Source organism: Castanea sativa, chromosome 9 (assembly GCF_040712315.1).
Source record: "Castanea sativa cultivar Marrone di Chiusa Pesio chromosome 9, ASM4071231v1".
NCBI lineage: Eukaryota > Viridiplantae > Streptophyta > Magnoliopsida > Fagales > Fagaceae > Castanea > Castanea sativa.
Window position 1 is genome coordinate 45821906 of NC_134021.1, and position 22050 is coordinate 45843955.

Consider the following 22050-nt stretch of genomic DNA (forward strand, 5'->3'; position numbering starts at 1 on the left):
TTGACATAAGTTTTTGCTTTTGAAGTGTGATTATTTATTTTCTAGAGAGAATGTCTATTTATTTATTTATAATGAATGAGCAGTTTTAAAACTAGTGCTACTAACGCAACACTTTCACAGCAAAACTTAAGTTGCAAGTTGTTAAAGGTATTTAAAAAAATGATGTAAATTGTGGGTCTAAATAAAAACTAGTTACAACTTACCACTTAACCTTTGACGTAAGTTTATTGTGAAAAATATTGGGAAGATTGTGCTAAGATGATCATATTTAAGCTTATTTTAGTATGGTTTAAACAAAATTTAAAGTCGGTGTTCAAAATTTTTTTTTTGGAGGTAAAAAAAAAAATTATATATATTAAAAAAATGGCCAGTTCAAGGGGTTCATTTGAACCCCTTAGGTTGGCTATAGTGTCGCCCTTGTTTCTAACCTGCCTGAGAGTTAACATATACCCGGTACAAGGTATAGCTTCTCCTTATCCACAGATTATATATATATACTAGCATTATGCATGTGCAATGCACGACTTAATAAAAATTTATATGTAAATAGTTTTTTTATTAATTTACTTAAAATAAATAATAAAAATAAACGAATATTTTACTTTTAAGTTACATAATGAATGCATGTTGTGTGAGACTAATGTATCATAAAATACATATATATATATAATGATTTTCAATAATACATTGAACTTTAAGACTCAATTAATCACATATATTTAAATGGAAAACTCCTTAATTTAATAGTTAAAAACTATCCAAAACAATAATTGAAATCATGTTTAAGTGAAACCTCAATTCAATAATTAAGAACAATCTAAATTATTATATATTTAAAAATTTGAAGTAGAGAGAGACACATGAGAATTCAATTTTTGTCCTTAAAAGCATGAAAGAAGGCACTGAAACTTAAGTGAGTTTCACCCTACCAAGTTTAAGTCGTGTGTTGCATGCTACATGTGTGTGTATATGCATGAAAAATTATCTGTTTTAACATTTATTGTAGAAAAGAGGTAGTGTAGTCTTACCCCTATCTGGCTAATTCTTATTATAATCCCTTTGTGTAGAGTGTGTAAATGCATTGAAAAATTATCAGAATTTAACATTTATTGTTGAAAAGAGGCAGTGTAGTCTTACCCCTGTCTAGCTAATTCTTGTTATAATCCTTTTGTTTTGCAGGGAGAAAGAGAAACGCTTCTTTTGAAAAAAAAAAAAAAAAGGTTAGCTTATAATATATAATAACTAAGATATTAATCTTTGGAAGTGGTATCTCATACGGATTAGTATTTCAATTGTGGGTTTTGGTAGTTAGAAGTTAGCGCATAGTAGTTAATAATTAGAAAATTACTTTGAAATATTTTTAAACCAATCCCTTAAAGAGTTTTAGTAGAGTTTAAATCACGTTAATAAATTATCTCTCTATTCAATTTTTTTTTTAAATCATGTTAATAAAAAGTTACTGATAAAACTATTATTAGTAAACATTTCTTAAACTTATCTATTTAGCTTTGTTGCCAAATTTATATAAACTCTTTTATTTTATTTTATTTTATTTCTTTCTTTCCGAAGAATATAACACAACCAAAAACCTATAAACAACAATTTACATTCAATATAAAGAATATTAGGCCTGTCCAACCAATCCGAGCACCCGACCCACCCGGCCAAACCGACCAAACCCGACCTGTCCGCCGTCCAACCCGACTGTTTGGTGGTCGGTGGCGGGTTCCTGCCATCCCAAACCGACTCCGGCGGGTCGAGTGACGAGTCTTCCCTTCCAAAACCCAATCTACCCGACCCGACTGTGATATATAACCTGTTAGTTCTCAGGTCTCTCATATAGTTCTCAGTTCTCATTCTTTCTCAGTCAAGCTTCTCTCTCGCTCTCTCAATCTCTCAACATCTCCGACATGTGCTGCTGATCTACACTGATATCTCAACATCGCTGAGCTCATCACTGTCAACCTCATCATCGCCGATCTGTGCCATCGCTGTCAACCTCCATCATCGCCGATCTGCGCCAAAATCTCAACCTCCATCGCCGATCTGCGCTGATCTCTCTACCTCCATCATCACCGATCTGCGATTCTCTTCCATTCACCATCGTTGATCTACAATCTCTGCCACTCAACATCTCCGATCTGCGAGTCAAGGTTGTAGTTTTTAGAAAATCTGTTTGTGTTCTTTAGATTTGTGGGCTACTGGTGTTTGGTTTTGTAAACTTGTTCGTTAGTATAGATTTTTTTCTTTCAGATATGTGAAAATTGTATCAAGTTTGGTTCTTGATTTGAGTTTTTCAGTCGAAGTTGGATCCGACCGCCGTCTACCTGAGTCCGATCCAACTCGAATCGTGGTGTTTCACGGTCGCCGGCAAGTCTGCCGTTCTGCAACCCGACAAGATCGGGTCGGTTCCGGGTTGGGCACAAACCCTACCTGGACCGACCCGTGGACAGGCCTAAAGAATATAATCAAACTTATTCATGATTTCAAATTAAGAATTTAACACAAATTATAAATTAAGATATAAGTTTAGAGAAAGAAGAAAGAATAAACCTGTTTGTTTTCTCTATCACTTTAAGAAATGAAAGTGTAAGTATGTAACTAAAACCTAAATCAATTATTGTAGAAGAGAATAAATGAGTATGAAAATTTAATATTATGAATTGGGTTAAAACGTGTGCGAGAAGTTTTTATTAATATTTTTGAAGTTAAAAAAAAATAGCTTAAACAAAATGAAAAAATAATAATAAAGAAAGAATGCATACTTTTCATGGGATTTATACATTCACACATTGGAATAAACTTCACTTCAAAAAGGATATATATATATATATATAGAGAGAGAGAGAGAGAGAGAGAGAGAGAGAGAGAGAGAGAGAGAGAGAGAGTTTCATTTGATATAGAATTTAAATCCTATTAGAATTAAGATTTTTAATCAATTTGTTTGTTGTTATCTCATAAATCCCATAAAAAGTGAAATAAAAAAAAGGTCATATGAAGAGATAGAAAAAGGAAAACATTTTTTTTATGGAAAAATGGAAACTTTTCTTTTATAACCAAAAAAACAAACAAACGATTTTTTTAGAAGAACAAACATTTATTATATATAGAATAGGTACTTTTTTTTTTAGAAGAAAGAGAAGTTGTATACTTTAAACTCAAATACTTATTACCTTATTTACAATTTTTTTAACTTTATCTAAAAAAAAATTTCGTAAGTCAATATGAACAATAATTATTTAAAAACAAAGTCACGTGTAAAGAAGAAGATTTTGCTGTTGAATACGTAGCTATTTTTTTTTGGGGTATTATGTTTTTTTTTACAATAAGTAATATAATTTAATTTTTTATAAAAAAGGAATAGATGAAGATTGTTGTTGTTTTTTGTTTTTTAAATAATAAAAATGATTAGATGAAGAGTTTGAATTGTAATCAAATTAAAATTTTTTATCAACTTATAAATTATAAAAATAAAAGGATTAAATGAAGAGTTTGGATTGTAATTAAATTAAGATTTTTATTAGTTTAGAAATTATAGGAGAAGAAGATAAGTACCAAAAAATTATAGTATTTATTTTTTAAAAATTTTAAAATAATTTCTACAATTTAGTGTAGCCACTTGGCACAACCACGAGTTCTAAACCCAACTTTTATTATATAGTATATGATTCATCCCCGTGTGTATATCCTCCCAATGAAAGTGGTCTTTTTTTTTTTTTTTTTTTTATAAATTCATGGGATTAGCTATACTTCTAGGTACACATTTTAATATTTTATCTTTTGGATTTTTTTTCTTTCTATCCTATTATTTTAGGTTTTGTTGATAATATTTAGATAGTCACAGTTGTAGGTTGTAGTTGTACACACCAACCAACTAAATTTACTTTTCAAAGAAGAAAACCAACTAAATTTAATTTCTTTTTAAAATTTTACATTTTTTTAAATGTAGGTAGCATGTTTTGTTAAAACACTTATTTTTTAATGTAAGTTGCGTGTCTTGTTAAAACAACTTTTTTTTTATAATGCACTATAGGTACAAATAAGGATTAGATGGAAAATTTAAATTATAATACACTACACTTAAAAAATAAGGATTAAATGGATTAGATGGAGAATTTAAATTATAATACACTACACTTAAAAAATAAGGATTAAATGGATTAGATGAAGAATTTAGATTGTAATCAAATTAATATTTTTATCAACTTAGAAATTATAGTAGATGGATTAGATAAAGAATTTAGATTGTAATCAAATTAAGTTTTTTATCAACTTAGAAGTTATAGGAGAAAAACAATTATATACATATTTTTAAAATATATTAAAAAAAAATCTTCTATTTGGTGAAGCCACTTGGGGCAACCACGATTTCTAAACTCAACTTTTATTATATAGTATACTAGTGGCTAACCCGTACTATGCACAGGAACCTATCTATTTGTGAGGTAGACTAAAATTAATTTTATAAAAAATTAAATTGATTAAAAAACTACACAATTGCATGATTTGCTCTTGTATGACATTAATTTGTGTTACAATTTGATGAAGAAGCCATTGCTTAAACGTGCAATGACTTTCAAAAAATTTGTAAGCCATTACCTTTGATTAGCAATGTTTAACATAATCAAAATGCCTTTTATTTATCAAACTTTGATCATATTGACTAATAAAATGAAGACAAAAATTCACCCTATTGATGAATTTCAAAGCTATCTGGGCAATCCTATCCACCATGACCTCTTCCAAAGATTTTTTTTTTCTTTTTTGGCTTATTCATACTCAAACTATGAATAAATGCTAAATTCAATATAATTTTTCCTAATTGGATGCCGGATTTATCAATTTTGTGCATCAAAGTTTAAAATAACTAAAATACCTTTTATTTATCAAAATTTATCATGTTGAGTCATTGACTAATGGTATGAAGACAAAAATTCACCCAATTGATGAATTTTAAATCTATCAAAGCGATACTATCCATCATGACCTCTTCCAGTGGATTTTTTTTCTTTGGCTTATTAATGTTTACTCGGATGTTGATTGGTCTAATGCTCATCAACATTTGAGTTTGAGTTTAATATGAACTTGTTAGAGAGATAAAGTTTCACTCCTTGGTAAAAATAATGAGTTTGAGTATAGAGTTTCACTCCTTGGTAAAAATAATGAGTTTGAGTTTAAGTTGGACTTGTTAGAGAGATAGAGTTTCACTCCTTGATAAGTTTGAACTAAACAAAAATAATTTATTTAAATAAAATGATAATTTTATTTAAATATTATGCTAACGTGAAAAATTGTGGGAATTTCAGATATTTCGTTATTATATTTATATATATATATATATAATGTGATTATGTACTCGGTGACGCAAATCAAATGAGAGAAACAAAAAGGCACCACATCTGTCCAAACTCCCAAACGTGAAATGTTATCTTCAATCAATGTGGTGTACACAAATGATATTCAAACACTAACTGGCTAGTTCCTATAAATATGTAGTGACCACATGCATGCATCTTCAAACACAAAGCATCAGAAATCATTTCAATATCAAATTATCATAAAAAATAAACATGGTAGCCATCTTACTATATTTGTCTCTCACTCTTCTCATCTTTCTTGTTGCTATCAAGCTCATCGTCAAAACAAGAACTACTCGACCAAAACACCTCCCACCTAGCCCACCTTCTCTTCCAATTATCGGCCATCTGCATATCATTAAAAAACCACTCCACCGTACTTTCCTTGCCCTCTCACAAAAATATGGTCAAATATTCTCACTCAAATTTGGTTCACAACTTGTGGTCATTGTGTCATCCCCATCAGCAGTTGAAGAATGCTTCACAAAGAATGACATAGTATTAGCCAATCGTCCTCCCACCCTCCTAGGCAAGCACCTTGCCTACAACAACACCACCTTAGTACAATCCCCATATGGCGATCACTGGCGCAACCTCCGCCGCATTAGTACCCTTGAAATATTCTCAAACAATCGCCTCAACAATTTCTTAGGCATTCGAAGGGATGAGATCGAGCACTTGCTACGAAAACTGTCACACAATTCTTGCCACAAGTTCGCCAAGGTGGAGCTACAATCAATGGTCTTGGAGATGACATTTAACACCATTATGAGAATGGTGGCAGGGAAACGGTACTACAAGTACGATGAGGACATGAAGGACGAGGAAGAAGCAAGACAGTTTAGGCGGATAATGAAAGAGATAACAAGGTTTGGAGGGGCATCAAATCCAGCGGAGTTTGTACCCATCTTGCGATGGATGGATTATGGAGGTTTGGAGAAGAAGTTGAAGAGTCTCTCAAAGAGGATGGATGAGTTCATGCAAGCACTTATTGATGAGAAAAGGCATAAGGAGGAAGAGGGTAACACTATGATTGACCATATGCTTTCTTTGCAAAAATCGCAGCCAGAGTACTACACAGACCAAATCATCAAGGGGCTTATATTGGTAAGTGCACTCAGTAATGCTTCATTTATATTGAGAAAACTAGGAAGTCAAGGTTTTGTTTGATTCTTGCATCTTAAAAGGCAATCATGCAATTATATGTTTTAGTTTTCTTTAGTAGTTTCATTGGAATTGCTGTCTAGTGCGAAAAAGTGACATTATTTAGTCCCCCAAAAATAAAATCCACAATTACATTTGACTAACTAGTTACATACAGTTTATCAAATAAAAATTAGTTACATTCAAATCATTATTGTTAAATGTCCCATAACATATGAACAAACAGTTTTTATTTAATATAGGTTAAAATCTAAAACTGATCTTTTAAGTTTCAACTTTTTTCATTTCAGTCCTCTAAGTTTTAAACTTTATCAATTCAGTATTCTATTACTCTTCAGTTAAGTACTACCGTTAACTAAGCTAAAACAACGTCGTTTTGAGGTTTTTTTTTTTTTTTTTAAAATTGTAATTAAAACAAAATGAAAAATTGTTATTAAAAAAAAAAAATCGGGGGAACGACGTCATTACCTTGCCCCTGAAAATCAAAACAAAAAACCCCACCCCACCGATACCCTAGCCTCATCGATTTCAAAGAAAACAATTGACAAAATAGTGAGAGATCGAGAGAGGGAAAGGAAGAGGGAGAGAACGGAGGAGAGGGTGAAATACTTTTATTGTTGAGAATCAACTTCCATTCTTTGTTATTGAGATTCTATTCAAAATTGTAATTACCTGTGGCAACTACCCAAGTCTGACAAAGCTTACTTTTCACTTCTTTGAAAACCTTAACATTCAGCGAATATACCCTAATGAAGCATGGCAAATAGAACACATCACAAACCTGCTTAGAACCTTCTGCTATCTCCATTAAAAAGCCTATCGTCAATAGACTATGGCTGTGAAGAATTTCGGTACCCTGCAACACAACTAGATGAGGCAGGAGTGAAGTTTCAGGTTCGTTTGGTAAACGCTTAGTTGACCTAGAATTCAAAAACAATATGTTGGAAATCCCACCCGTAGAATTATCTGATTTGTGGGAAACTCTATTTCAGAATATTATAGCATTTGAGCCAACAAGTTGTGCCGGAGGTCAATTTTTTACTGCTTACATTGCTATGTTAGTTTTACTTATCAAAACTAACGAAGATATAAATTTACTTTGTGACAAGAGAATTGTGGATAATCCTTCTCCCTCTTCCTTTCCCCTCTTGATTTCTCACTATTTGGTCAATTGTTTTCTTAGAAATCAGTAAGGCTAGGGTATCGGTTGGGTGGGGTTTTTTGTTTTGATTTTCAGGGGCAGGGACATGACGTCGTTTCCCTGAATTTTTTTTTAATAACAATTTTCCATCTTGTTTTAATTACGAAATTAAAAAAAAAAAAAAAAAAGAAGCTCAAAACAACGTCGTTTTGGCTTAGTTAATGGCAGCACTTAACTAAAAGGTAACGAAATACTGAAATGACAAAATTGAAAACTTAATGAACTGAAATGATAACACTAAAACTTAGAGGACTAAAATGACAAAAGTTAAAACTTAAAGGATCAATTTTGGATTTTAGCCATTAATATATTATTGTTCATTCTAAACACCTCATGTATAATGTGCAGGTATTGTTATTGGCTGGGACTGATACATCAGCAGTCACATTAGAGTGGGCAATGACTAATCTACTGAATCATCCTAATATATTAAAGAAGGCTAGAGATGAAATAGATAATCAAATTGGAGAAGAGAAATTGATTGAGGAGTCAGATGTTTCCAAATTACATTACCTCCAAAGTATTGTCTCAGAAACCCTTCGATTGTATCCAGCAGCACCATTATTAGTACCCCATATGTCCTCCGCTAATTGCACCATTGGAGGATATGATGTACCGCATGACACAATGTTATTGGTCAATGCATGGGCCATACATAGAGATCCTAAGGTGTGGGATGATGCAACTAGTTTTAAGCCTGAGAGGTTTGAAAATGGTGAGGTTGAAGGACATAAGTTAATGCCATTTGGGATGGGGAGGAGGACTTGTCCTGGGGCAGGCCTCGCCCAACGTACAGTGAGCTTGACTTTGGGTTCGTTGATTCAAAGCTTTGAGTGGGAAAGGGTTACTACAAAAGAGGTTGACATAGATGAAGGTAGTGGGATCATTATGCCTAAAGCCATGCCATTGGAGGCCATGTGCAAAGCACGCCCAATCATGCATAAGCTTCTTGCTAAGTTGACAAATGATGTTTGAACGATCTCCTTGAGTTACATTTTAGAGACTTGCTTAGTTATTCATAGATAATTTTAATCATTTAATAAACTAAAATAAACAATTACATATTCAATTTGAAAATGGAATTATTGTATCTATATTAAGTTGATTCCGTTTTATTTTCTTTTTTTTTTGCTTGTACTGGATAGTGATTTATATATGTGTTTAAGGAATAAGGAAGGATTTGGATAATTTTACTTTTCATTTCCAAATTTATATGTTAAATTAGGATATTTTGTTATAGGATATAAATAAATCAAGTTGTCTAAAATTTGAAAGTTAATTGAAAAAAAAAACACTTTTGTTTATTAAATTGGTGAGATGAATGTCTAGAAATTTGAGAAATGTTTTCAGACAATATATATATATATATATATATATATATATATATATATATATATATATATAATATGATTTGCATCTTGAATTGACTCTACTTGAATATTAAATTCAGTTGCATCTTTCCTTATTTAAAACAATATTTTCAAAAGCAAATAAATGAGAAATAATTTTTTTAAAGGGAAAGACAATGGTGAAGAAGAAGAAAACAATCAATCGAGCTTATTCTAGAAATACATTCAGTTGCATCTTTGCTTGAATAATTTTTTTGTTAAGCTCTCTCTCTCTCTCTCTCTCATGGAGAGATTATGTGACTACTAAGCATAGAAAAAGGAGAAAAACTATGTTATTACAGAAAGCCTTGCTCCATATATACAAGACTGTAACCGATACACATGAAATGAGGTGTACCAAGCCCAATGACGAAAATAATCACAAATCAATAAGTTAAAAATCTTAGACTCTCCCACTTGGGAAACATAGGTTATTCATAATTTTTTCTTTTTAAAGAAAAACTTGAAAATTAGGATGAAAGCTATGTGGTTTTAACAGATATCCAAAACCTTTTTGACCTTGGTATATGAGCAATAAACCTCTCAATGTTATTCAAATAATAGGGAGAGGTCGAAAGATTGCAAGGATGTCTTTTTGACCTTGGTATGTGAGCAATAAACCTCTCAATGTTATTCAAATAAAAGGGAGAGGCAGAAAGATTACAAGGATGTTCAGTGGCTTTATTATTTTCCTTAATCCTTAATTATTTACATTTGTAAATAATATCGAAGAAGTTTGAATTTTTAAAAACTAAAGAAAAAAGACCAAATAGTAACCAACTTATTGGTTTGTGATTATTTTTGTTGTTGGACTTGGTACACCTTATGTCATGCGTAAGGCTTTACAAGCTGAAGAGGATAAAAAACATGAGACGGATCTTTCCTCCATCCTAGATGGACGGAGTGGAAGTAGACCGATTGATACTGTGGGAATGTATATAGGACGGTGCCGACCATTGAGTATCCGTCCGATAATTGATTGATTATAAATCCTTAGTTGTTTGTCACACGATGTGTTTGACTCGGCTTTGCTTTATCTCCACACAAACGTGTACACCTGAAGTTCTTGCGTTACACGTTTGACCATAATAAGAAGACTTCTATATGGAAAAGAGCTCAAGAAGGAAGTTGAATCCTAAAAGGAAAGGAAATTCTACGCCAATATAAATACCCCAGAAACCCTAGCATCAAGGTACGCATAATTGATTCAACTCTGGCACTCTAGGGTTGTAAAAAAAAAGATTCTAACTTGACCTTTGGAGGGTTTTTGGCCGGCACCACACCGGTGCTCTCTTTTAGGTCTTTTATTTTCTCTTTGCAGGTATTGTCTCGGTTTGGAGAGTGCTTGCAGCTTACTGGTGATTTTTTCGACTTCATCAGTTGGCACCGTCTGTGGGAAACGAGAGAGTAGAGAAGACTATTTAGCCTTTTCTCTATTCCCAAGACAAAAAGTTGCATGGTGCTCACTAGATCAATGGCAACAACCAACAATCAAGGCGAAGAACCGCACGCCACAGCGCTAGAGAGGTAAGTCCAAACGCTCGCGGCGGCGGTTGAGCGCCTTACCAAGTAGAATCATGATTTAGAAGAGCAACTACGACAAAGTAACGCACACCAAAGTGCACCAGACGAAGACCAGGAAGGTGCTAATCTGGAGGGGAGGAACGCAGTAGGGCCTGAGGGTAGCAATGCCCCGACTAGACCGAAGCGGCAGGAGACCAACCTGCCGTCTGTCTCGGACACCTTACCTCCTCACATCGCAGTTGAGATGCAGCAGATGAGGGAACGTATGGACGTGATGATGAGCGCCCTGAGGGGACGAATCTCCAGTGACCTGGACAACCTAGTCCATAGAACAGATTCGCCTTTCACAGTGCTCGTGAATTCATGCCCCCTTCCTCCAAAGTTTCGCATGCCACAAATCGAGAACTATGACGGATCCAAGGACCCTTTGGATCACTTGGAATCTTTCAAGACCCTAATGCATCTTCAGGGCGTGCCAGACGAATAGGGATTGCTAAAGAACGATTGATCCCAACAAGCACGCCTCTTGTTGGCTTCGGAGGAACAAGGGTCTATCTTTTAGGCGCCGTCATGTTGGCGGTGACTGTGGGAGATTACCCGCAGCAAATAACCAAGGATGTTTCTTTTCTCGTGGTTGATTGCTCCTCAGCATATAATGACATACTTGGATGACCCACACTCAATGCGTGGAAGGCTGTCACCTCTACCTACCATTTGATGATCAAGTTTCCCATCGAATACGGAGTCGGAGAACTGCGGGGAAATCAGGTGGCTGCGCGGGAATGTTACGTTGCCATGATAGAAATGGATGACCACCTACAGGCAATGAACATCGAGGAACAGAGAACAGTAGCAGAAGCGGTGGAAGAGTTGGAGGAAGTACGACTGGATGATTTTAGGCCCGACCGAACCACCAGAATCGGCACCCTAGTCGACCAAACGGTCCGACAAGCGCTCGCGTTATTCCTTAAAGAAAACCAAGATGTTTTTGCATGGAGCCACGAAGACATGCCAGGAATAGATCCAACAATCATTGTTCACAAATTGAACGTGTCACCCTCTTTCTCTCTAGTTCGACAGAAAAAGTGCGTGTTCGCCCCCGAACGGGATCGAGCCATAGCAGAAGAAGTGCAGAAGCTACAAGAAGTAGACTTCATACGGGAGGTGTACTATCGTGATTGGTTGGCGAATGCGGTAATGGTCAAGAAATCCAGCAGAAAGTGGAGAATGTGTGTCGACTTCACGGATTTGAATAGAGCATGCCCTAAAGACAATTACCCACTCCCACGCATAGACACCTTGGTAGACTCCACTGCAAGACATGAACTTTTGAGCTTCATGGACGCCTTCTCCGGGTACAATCAAATCAAATTGGATAAGACTGATCAAGAAAAAACCTCATTTGTGGCAAGCCAGGGGCTGTTTTGCTACAAGGTAATGCCTTTCGGGCTTAAGAACGCGGGAGCCATGTATCAGAGATTGATGAACAAAATGTTCGATCACCAAATTGGTAGATATGTGCAGGTTTACGTGGACGATATGCTGGTAAAAAGTGTAAAGGTGTCTGATCATCTGCGGGACCTCCAGAAGACTTTCAATACCCTTCGGACATACAAAATGAAGCTGAATCCAAACAAATGCGCCTTCAGAGTAACCGCAGGAAAGTTCTTGGGATTCATGGTATCCCAGAGAGGCATTGAAGTCAACCTAGAGAGAGTGAAGGCAATTATCGAACTATCTCCTCCAAGGACGGTAAAGGAAGTGCAAAGCTTAACCGGGAAGATAGCAGCCTTAAACAGGTTTGTATCTAGAGCAACGGACAAATGCCTCCCCTTCTTCCGAACACTAAAGAGATCTTTCAAATGGACGGACGAGTGCCAAAAGGCATTTGAAGAGTTGAAGGCATATCTCTCTGCTCCGCCGTTGCTTAGCCCATCTACGCCGGGGGAAGAATTGTTCCTGTACCTTGCAGTCTCATCAACCGCGGTCAGTGTAGCTCTCGTCAGAGAAGAAGGAAAGATACAAAAGCCCGTGTACTTTATAAACCGGGCACTAAGAGGAGCAGAAGAAAGATACCCACGGATGGAAAAACTCGCATTCGCTCTTGTAATCGCAGCTCGAAAGCTCTAACCCTATTTTCAAGCACATACCATAAATGTCCTGACAAATCAGCCTTTACGGAGAGCAATGAGCAATCCCGAAACTGCTGGACGGATGGCTTTGTGGGCAATCGAGCTAAGTGAGTACGATATCCAATATCAGCCACGAACGGCCGTGAAAGGATAGATACTGGCAGACTTCATTGCGGAATTCACTATCGCTGAGGAGCAGGGGGCAGAAGAGACGCCCACATGGAGAATTCACACAGATGGATCTTCCAATAAGCACGCTGGGGGTGTCGGGGTCGTACTCCACACCCCGGAAGGAGACAAGATCGAGTGCATGATCCGTCTGGACTTGACCACTACTAACAACGAAGCGGAGTACGAGGCCCTAGTTGCGGGACTAGAGTTTGCGATAGCAGCAGGAGCTAGGAAGGCGGTTGTCTATTCCAATTCTCAAATCGTAGCAAGTCAAGTTAATGGGAGCTATGATTGTAAGAATGAGAGGATGAGAAGGTACCTCGGGGAAGTGAAGGGTCGAACGAATGACCTCCAATTTACGATAATTCAAATCCCAAGAGAGGAGAACCAAGAAGCGGATCGACTCGCAAAGGCTGCTTCAACCAAACCTATGATCGCCCTAGAACAGGCATTGTCCTTCGTCCAACTTTCATCATTATTAGATGACGTTAGAATGCAGGAGGTAAGCACTAAGAACGATTGGAAGGTTCCAATTATGGCGTACCTCAAAGACGGCAAGTTGCCAGATAACAAAGAAGACGCGAGGAAGCTAAAGGTTAAAATTGCCCGATTCGTCCTGATTAAAAACGTCTTGTACAAAAGAGGATTCTCCCGACCATATCTAAGATGCCTCGGTCGTGAAGAAGCAGACTACGTGATGAGGGAGATCCATGAAGGAATTTGTAAGAACCATTCTGGATCAAGGTCTCTAATGCACAAGCTACTCCGAACAGGATACTACTGGCCAACAATGCAAAAGGATGCCCATACGTACGTTAGAGCTTGCGACAAGTGTTAACGTTTTGGCAATCTCATTAGGCAGCCAACGGAAGAACTCACCCCTATGACGGCTCCATGGCCGTTCGCACAATGGGGGTTGGACATCATGGGTCCATTCCCTACAGCGATAAGACAGCTGAAGTTTTTGGTGGTTGGTATTGATTACTTCACCAAATGGGTGGAAGCAGAAGCTCTGGCTACTATCACGGAGAAAAACATCCGTAGCTTTGTGTGGAGAAGTATTATTTGCAGATATGGAATTCCAAGCGTGCTCGTTTCAAACAACGGAAAGCAATTCGACAACGACGCGTTCAGAGACTTTTGTTCTCAGCTGGGAATCAAAAATCACTACTCATCGCCCGCCCACCCACAAGCCAACGGACAAGTTGAAGTCACGAGCTGGTCCTTGTTAAAGATTATCAAGACCCGGCTCGAGGGGGCAAAGGGCATCTGGTTGGACGAGCTACCAAGTGTTTTATGGGCATACAAGACAACGGCGAGAACACCAACAGGAGAAACACCGTTTCGATTGGCGTATGGTACTGAGGCCCTCATACCGGCAGAGTTAGGATTTGCAAGCTATCTTGTGGAAAGCTACAACGAGAGCAAGAATAACGAAGCATTGCGTTTACAACTTAGCCTTGTAGACGAGGTCAGGGCAGTAGCTGCGCAAAGACTAGCGCGATACCAAGACATGATGGCAAAACATTACAATTCCAAGGTCAGGCACAAGGATTTCCAGGTGGGAGATCTGGTCTTACGAAAAGTACTCGGTGCTACAAAGGATGCCTCCTAAGGAAAACTGGGTCCTAACTGGGAAGGACCGTACAGAATCATTTCATGGCACAGGAAGGGAACGTACTACTTGGAGACGTTAGACGGAAGAAAACTGAGTCATCCATGGAACACAGAGCATTTGAAGAAATACTACCAGTAGTTGAGGGGCGTAGACAACATCTACCTCCTTTCCAATTTATCTTAAAATAGTCATTAGTTTTTATTTATTATAACCAAAGTTTTTTTTTTTATGAACAATATAGTCTACCGATATGTCATAATGAGAAGAGTTTTTATTTAAAACATATAAAATGTACTGTGCTCAAAATCTACAAAGTCCACACAGTGGACGGATTATCCAAAATGGATAAAAATCTACAATGTCCACATAGTGGACAGACATCTACTAAGTCCACACAGTGGACGGGATTATGCAAAATGGATAAAAATCTATCAAGTCCACATAGTGGACGGACATCTACTAAATCCACACAAGTGGACGGGATTATCCAAAATGGATAAAAATCTACCAGGTCTACATAATGGACGGACATCTACTAAGTCTACATAGTGGACGGGATTATCCAAAATAGATAAAAATCTACCAAGTCCACATAGTGGACGGACCCCTACTAAGTCCATATAGAGTGGACGGGTTATCAAAAATTAATAAATATCTACGAAGTCCATATAGTGGATGGGTCATCCAAATGGATAAAAATTTGGTCCACATAATGGACGGATACCTATTTTGTCAGCATAAGGGACGGATATCTATCAAAGACCACATTGTGGACGGATCCCCCAAATGGATAAAAATTGTCCAAATAGTGGACGGATCAACCTACAAAGATTGTTATCATATTATTTCACATAGGGTACGGTCCATAAAATGGACGGAATGACCTCTAAAGTGAGAAACATACCAATTGTGAGACGGACTGACATCATAAATGAAAGATGTCTTCATTACATTCAACTCACAATTGGACGGACCTCTGCGACATGATTAGACTTGCATGCAGCAATAAATTAAAAATACTCGATGGATAAAAAGCAAGCAAATAAGCTAATAAGATTCGATAAGATGAAATGTGCACAATTACAAAACGACGGTTCGACAAAATAAATTACAACGGTTAAAGTTTTGACCGCGATTGAAAAAAAAAAACTACTACTGATGCTTTGGGGAAGTGTTTTCAATCTTTTGACCGTTGTTTGGTTGACTTGGAGGGAGAGTTTGACCTTCGCCAGTTGGAGCAGTGATAGCAAACACATCATCTGTGCTCTCTGAACGGACGGATTGCACGAGTGTTTGCCCTTGAGCGTCTATGGAGACATGGGACATGTCCAGATCGGGATACGAAGACTTCACCTAACGGATGGCGTCGTCGAATTCGTCAGCAAAGGAGCTCCCAAGCTCTGCCAAAAGAAGGTCGGAGTCATGATACTCCTGGACTGCAACTTCTTTTGCATCGTGGAGTTGAGTCTTAGTGTCCGTCAGCTCTTTCTCCTTGTCTTTCAAAATCTGACGTAACTGCTCATTCTCCTTCTCCAGCTCACCTCTAACCTACTCCGAGCACTTAAGCTTCCTATCCATGTTGATCTTCCAGGTCTTTAGGTCGTGAAGCTCATCCTCCATCGTCTTATTCTTCTTCCTAAGACGGTCTATAGTTGTCTCGTGATTGAGACAACGGCCCATTAGCCCTTTCATCATCAGCATGGCCTGAAAGCAAAATACAACACTATGTAAACGACGGATAAGAAGGAAGATTACAAAAGCTAGAGGATGGCTTCAAAAATACCTGTGCAATATTAAAGAGGTCCGTCTCTCCCATCGCCTCCGTCGCGTGGTTGCCAAGGTCCTCATAATCGTCAGCCGTCAAGATGGACGAGAGTTTTTCCAGGGCGTAACTTGAGTCTTCTCGAAAGAGAACGGGTGGTTTCTCACCAGTATGCATTGGGCCTTTCATCAAACCCTTACCCTTTCCATGCCTGACGGGTGGCTTTTCGGCCTCCAGCGCTACGACGGGCTCTGGAGTGGTCTTCTGCTTCTTCGGCAGACAGTCTGTCTTCTCTAGTTGGGTCCATGTTGACGGAAAAGATGGAACCATCTCCTTAGGTTGACCGACCTCTTGTTTTTTCTTCGCTGCTTATTATTTGATGAAGGCTCTTCTCTTGGCAGCGTCCATTTCTGTAAATCAAAGACGGATGTGCAGTTTTGAAGGCAAGAATAAAAAATAATAACGATAATAAAAGACGGAGAGAGTTACGACAGACTTACATTTGCGAACTCTGCTGTCGTAACGACAGCAGGCAGATGTGGGTTCGGGACCTTCACAATACCAACAGAGAGTATCAAGGGTGACGAGTTGTGCCCACGTCCTCTCTTGAAGCTTCGTCTTGTTGAAAATTCTCTCCAGGAAACTCCACTCCTCTAAAGTAACTTGTGGACGGTCCCGAGCTACAAAAAAGACGGTTAGACTTTTAAAAAAATAAAATAACTTTCAAAGTTCAATTAGACAGAATCTAAAGCAATAGCATACCCGACGGAGGCATTATGCCCCATGTAGTGTCGACGGGCATATACGTGTCATCCCCTGGACGACACATCCATTCGTCCCTTTCCAAAAAGAAATACCTACTCTTCCAGTCCCTATTGGAGTCCGGTGTATCACTGACGAGCCTCAACAACAAGCTCCTGGCTACAAAACTGTACATTCCTTTTGACTTAACGATCTCCGTCGGATGGTAACAGTGGAAGAATTCTTCCACTGTCAACCTTCGAGCACCGTCAGACATGGCCCCATATAAAACTTCTACACCTATGAATACTCTCCAAGCATTTGGGGAGATTTGAGTGATGGATAGGCCAAGGTATTGAAGCAGCCGACGGTGGAGAGAACTCAAAGGGAATCTGAGCCCTACCTTTAGTGCTTGCTCATAGATCCCAACACCGTCGACCCCCCTGTAGTAACATTTCTCGGACTTGTGGGGGAGACGTAGACGGATGTTATTGAGTATTTGATACTTGGCCCTAAGTGTTTTGAGGTGGGATTCAGTGATTGAGGACCTAAAATCATTCACCATCCAGAGGGGTAGCATGACGAACACTCTAAGACCGTCCGGACCAATCACAGATTGAACGGGGGGATCCACACCATCTAAGTTACTTCTTGACAACTCTGAACTCTCCATCTCCAGACCTTCATCATCTAGGGAAGGAGAGGTACTGGATGGATTCCTTTCTTCACTTGAAGTGTCAGGATCTCTTGGACCTGACGGGAATCTCTCATTGTAGCCTGCCCTGTCGCGGACAAAAAATTGATACTTGACGCACTAGACATTACCTACATTTATGACGGTATGACCTAAGACACTGACGGATCTAAAGAAAGTGCATATATATAAAATAATAAAATAAAGAGAAAGACAGAAGAAAGGTTTAGAGTACATACCGGATCGAGATCGAGCAAATACAAAATGACGGATAGACTAGTGGGACAACAATAATGCACAATAGAAATGACGGTGGCGCTCTGATTGCAAATTTTTTATAGGAAGAGAAGAATGAAGGAAGAGAAGGCAGGCTTTTATAGAACGAAGGGCACAGAATACGAAGGGTCGCCTTGTTTCAGGGGAACAGCTAATCAATAAGGGCCACGTGTCCTTCGTCATAAGTAAGCCAGATCCGTCCTATCTCAATAAATTGACATATGCATCACTCCATGAATCCGTCCAGTGTTGAAAGATGGATCCAAGGAGTGAAGGGGGCAACTGAAGAGGATAAAAAATATGAGACGGATCTTTCCTCCGTCCTAGGTTGATGGAGTGGAAGTAGACGGATTGATACAGTGGGAGTGCATATAGGACGGTGTCGATCATTGAGTATCCGTCTGATAATTGATTGATTATAAATCCTTAGTTGTTTGTCACACGATGTATTTGACTCGGCTTTGCTTTATCTCCACACAAGCGTGTACACCTGGAGTTCTTGCGTTACACGTTTGACCATAATAAGAAGACTCCTATATGGCAAAGAGCTCAAGAAGGAAGTTGAATCCTAAAAGGAAAGGAAATTCTACACCAATATAAATACCCTAGAAACCCTAGCATCAAGGTACGCACAATTGATTCAACTCTAGCACTCTAGGGTTGTAAAAAAAAAAAGATTCTAACTTGACCTTCAGAGGGTTTTTGGCCGGCACCACACCGGTGCTCTCTTTTAGGTCTTTTATTTTCTCTTTGTAGGTATTGTCTCGGTTTGGAGAGTGCTTGCAGCTTACTAGTGATTTTTTCGACTTCATCACAAGCAAAAATTGATTATCTTTTATAATTTTTTCCCACTGCTACTCCACATGATTTCTTCTTGCTAACGGATGCATGAAAATTCACTTTCACATGGGGCTGAGACGGTCCCAAATGTTGCTTATGTTTATCTAGCTATCTGCGTAGTCGTAAAACATTAGGTGGTCAGGTATATTTTATTAATTTCTCTACTTAAGAGCAAAGCGTCAAGGGCTTCTCTCTTAGTTTGTCTTATCATTCGATTTCTTGCAGTGAAAGCTCTAGGAATTATTTCTAGAGGGTCAATAAGAAGATGAATCTTGAGTAAGAGATGAATTTTGAGTTTACATGGTTTTACTCAAATTTGTCTATAGTACTAAAAAGATAATAAAAGATAAACTATAAATTAATTTGGTATATTGTTTTTTCATATAATGAACATACTGATTATGATTGCTAAAATTAAATCTTGGAAATAATCTATTGTTTCTAAATACAATATCACTGTGCAACATTGGCGTGATGGTCACTTTATAAGTACAAGTTCTTGTAAGGGTAGGGGGGCAAGGACTAGGGTTCAAGTCTCTAGAAGGGAACTTTCACATACATATATACAGAAATTAGGCTAGAGTGAAATTTTTATCTCAGATTAAAAAATAAGAATACAATAAACATATTAATTATATTGTTGTTAAGTAAACTTTAATTATTATTGCTTAGAATATTTTTATCAATTAGTTTATGTCTTTACTCTGTACAATTCTTTTATATAACAACTCAACTCAACTTTGACAACTATTGGTCTTTGTAATTCTATTAAGAAAATTTTTGTTATGTTAACATTTGTTTTTGTCTTCACTCAATCACTCCTTGTCCCACCCCCTGTCTAATTAATTTATTATTTATTTAGAATCACCCATTGTCTTATTGTTTAATTGTCTTTTAATGTTAATATTTACTAACTATTGATTGATTGATTGGCCCTTGCCCCAATCCCCACTTAACAAATAACAAATTAAAAACACATTGAAATTCAACCACTCCTCCACTCATAGATTCGATCAAAAATATAAATTAATTGTAATTTTATTTAACAATTCAACTCAACTTTGACAACTATTGGTCTTTGTAATTCTATTAAGAAAATTTTTGTTGTGTTAACATTTATTTATGTCTTAACTCAATCACTCCCCTGTCCCACACCATTTGTATAATTTAGATTTTTTTTTTTTTTAGAATCACCCCTTATCTAATTGTTTAATTGTCTTTTAGTGTTAACATTTACTAATTACCGATTGACTAACTAGCCCATGCCTCAATTCCCACTTGAAAAATAAAAAAATCAAAAACACATTCAAATTTAGTCACTCCACTCCCAAATTCAATCAAAAGTATAAATTAATTGTAACTTTATTTTAAAAAGTCAACTCAACTCAACTCAACTTTGACAACTATTAGTCTTTGTTGTTAGGGTCATATTTTTTTTAATTGGCTAATTTTTTGACAAAATACACTTTACTTGTAATTGGGTTGATCTAAGATGAGTTTAGTATTTCAAGAAACATATTGTTCAAGTCAAGTATTAAAGACATGAAGATTAATTCAAGAAACAATTGAAGAAAATCTAGTCATCAATTCTCGACAGATAGCTCGACAAATAGCTGCTATCGAGACTTAATTCGAAACGCAATAGATAGCTCGACACCAACTCGATCTATCGAGAATTACGATTTTAGAATTTCCAGATCTGAAATTCAGCCCAAGCTTATGTGTATGTGTAGAGTTTTCTTTTCTCACAACCCTAGACACACACACACACACACACACACACACATATATATATATATATATATATATATATATATATTTTAAAAGCTGCCATATACAGATATAGTGACCAAGTGCTTAATTTTTCTATAAGAAGCTACTGCATTTGTACGTTGTTAGGTTTTGTAACCAAATACTTTTTGATTTTCATTGTTGATGAAGTGAAGAATTTTGCAGCCAACAACAACCATTCAAGTTGCTAGAATTAGTCATGTACTGAGATTCGTGCAAATGAGTTAGTCATAAGTTGGAGGTTTGTGCATCAAGGAAAATAAGGCTACTACAAGATCAAGTTCAATTGGGTATTGGAGCGAAGGTTCAACTGTAGGTTGGTATTTTGGGATAGGCCAGGGTAGTTGATAAGATTCCTTATATTTATAACCGCTTAATTGTTAATTAGTGAATTCTTGGGAGTGGTGACCTTAAAATCACCCAATGGGGTTTTTACCTCGTGAGGTTTTTCCCATTTGTCAACAAATTACCATATCAAATTTGTTTTCGGCTGCATTTAGTATTTTTGGTATTTTTTGGTGCCTCCACGATTTGCATGCAATAAAACCTAATTAATCAATTTGGGTAATTGAATTAATTAAGCGGGGTCAAACTATCTTAACCCAACAAGTGGTCTTAGAGTGGCACACTCTATTTTGGTTTTAATATTTGATGTGTGATCCATTGACCCCTGTTATCATGGAATCAAATTTCATGAAAAGATCTTTTTCTTCAAATGTCTCTTGCGTTTCTAACATTTATATGCGTAAGTTTTTCAGAACAAGCAAGTCTAAAAGATATTTGAAAGCTCTCTTGATGATTATTGAAAAAGGTCTATTTGTGAGTAGAAGAAGACTAGACTGTCTCAAATTGTTCCTTTACAAGGGCATACACCTCGGAATGATAAAGGTAGAACCTGCCAAGGTTGAAGATGCTCTTCAAGATGAAAGCTGGGTTGAAGCCATGCATGATGAGCTTCATCAATTTCAAAGGAATAATGTCTGGATACTGGTACCTTGGCCGGAGGGAGTGATTGGCACAAATGGATATTTCGCAACAAGACTAATGAGGAAGAAAATGTCATTCGAAACAAAGCTAGACTTGTGGCCCAAGGATACACTCAAGTAGAAGGAGTGGACTTTGATGAAACTTTTGCACCTATTGCTTGCATTGAATCCATAAGAGTCTTACTTGCATTGGCCTATCACTTGAAGTTTAAGTTATATCAAATGGATGTGAAGAGTGCTTTTCTAAATGGTTTTCTCAAAGAGGAAGTCTATGTAGCTTAGCCCAAAGGGTTCATTGAACCACACTTTCCAGATCATTTGCTTTACCTTAAGAAGTTGCTTTACCTTAAGAAGGTACTTGATGGATTAAAACAGGCATCAAAAGCGTAGTATGATCACCTCACT

General features: G+C 37.1%; 1 protein-coding gene across 1 annotated transcript; it reads left to right on the forward strand.

Annotated features, from left to right (window-relative positions):
- Positions 1-5540: 5540 nt before the first annotated feature.
- Positions 5541-8716, forward strand: LOC142611281 (cytochrome P450 81E8-like). Its single transcript, XM_075783371.1, has 2 exons — positions 5541-6464; positions 8071-8716. Exons 1-2 carry the CDS (start codon positions 5571-5573, stop codon positions 8695-8697), a joined length of 1521 nt encoding a protein of 506 aa, XP_075639486.1. The 5' UTR covers positions 5541-5570; the 3' UTR covers positions 8698-8716.
- Positions 8717-22050: the final 13334 nt, after the last annotated feature.